Genomic DNA, 1,324 nt, shown 5'->3' with positions numbered 1-1,324 from the left:
TATATATATATATATATATATATATATAGAGAGAGAGAGAGAGAGAGAGAGAAAGAGAGAGAGAGAGAGAGAGAGTTCTCAACATCACAATGCCTAAGCAAAATATTAATATATATGTTCATATATGTTGTGGGGTGTATGCATATTTAGTTAAGATTGTGAGTTTATATAGTGATGCATTAAATAAAGGGAAATTATGCGTTATATACATTTATTTATGATAGGCTTACAGCTGTTTCAGATATGTGATTGGGTACATTCATGGCCAGTCTTATAAATTGATGAATTGACTGAAAGTGTGTGCCGGGTGGGGTACTTTCCATATACTCTCACAAGTATGGAGTAAATTTTAAATCAATTCAACGAAAATCAATACCCACAAGACAGCATGTTACATACAAATAAATGTATAAATATTTTTTCTTTCCTTTTTGTTTCAGGAATACACCACCTTGGAAAACGCTGAAACAATAATCTACCCGTATGGCGACAAAGAATTGAAATCACGCGAGATTGCACGTAATGCAAACGATGCTAAGTTCAAAGCGTTGAAATCTTTACCTGATGTGACCAAACGCCTAGATATTAATTCTTTACAAGGCTTCCTTCTTGAGAGTTACATGGCCACACCGTCGCGTTTCCCAACAATCATAATCACAGGTAAAAAGAAACAGTGTTCAAATTCGTATTATTATTATTACTATTATTATTGAGTGAGAGAGTAGTGAATGCCATCAAAGTGACACTGGAGTAAAATATACGAAGCCCATTATACCCATCATGACTACCCGTCTGATAAGGGTACACCAGGTACATGCATCACAACCATATGTGCACGACATGGTGATCTCATATCAAGATAAACAGCGCATGACCTCGCAGGTGGGGCCCAGTTAGAATTTTCTTCAGGTCGAGTAGCCCATCCCGCTCAAAAGGTCCCCGAATGAGGTTTGCTTAAGGATGATGAACAGAACACCTGTTTCGAGAGGTGAATTATCCAAACCCCAAAGAATTCCTCTCAACACATGGCTATGATGTTCCCCCACTACTTCTGCTCGTGATCAGAGATACACATATCGTCAGCCACCAAGGGACGTGCTCAACTGATTACGGTCAAACAAGTGACAAGCAAATTTGTGGCATTGGGAAGAATATTTGTTGTATCCCATCTCTTATTGCAAGACAAGACAAGACAATGTACATGATAACACTTCCAATCAGTTAAGATCAGAAACCATGAATGCCACTGCCTGGTACTGCATCAGAGCATTTATTATTATTATTATTATTATTATTAGTAGTAGTAGTAGTAGTAGTAGTAGTA

The 1,324-nt window shown here is 37.4% G+C and overlaps 1 protein-coding gene across 1 annotated transcript in view; it reads left to right on the top strand.

The window, feature by feature from the left end:
- The window catches only part of LOC106882119 (uncharacterized), a 42,667-nt gene that overhangs the window by 38,133 nt on the left and 3,210 nt on the right, over positions 1-1,324 (top strand). The window contains exon 2 of the mRNA XM_014932681.2: positions 441-660. Coding sequence (XP_014788167.2) covers positions 441-660 — 220 coding nt within the window. The remainder of the gene's footprint in view (positions 1-440; positions 661-1,324) is intronic.

The sequence above is a fragment of the Octopus bimaculoides genome, chromosome 19 (genome assembly GCF_001194135.2).
Source record: "Octopus bimaculoides isolate UCB-OBI-ISO-001 chromosome 19, ASM119413v2, whole genome shotgun sequence".
NCBI classification, from domain to species: Eukaryota; Metazoa; Mollusca; class Cephalopoda; order Octopoda; family Octopodidae; genus Octopus; species Octopus bimaculoides.
The sequence above is the reverse complement of the archived record's forward strand: the minus strand, read 5'-3'. Positions and strand labels throughout refer to the sequence as shown.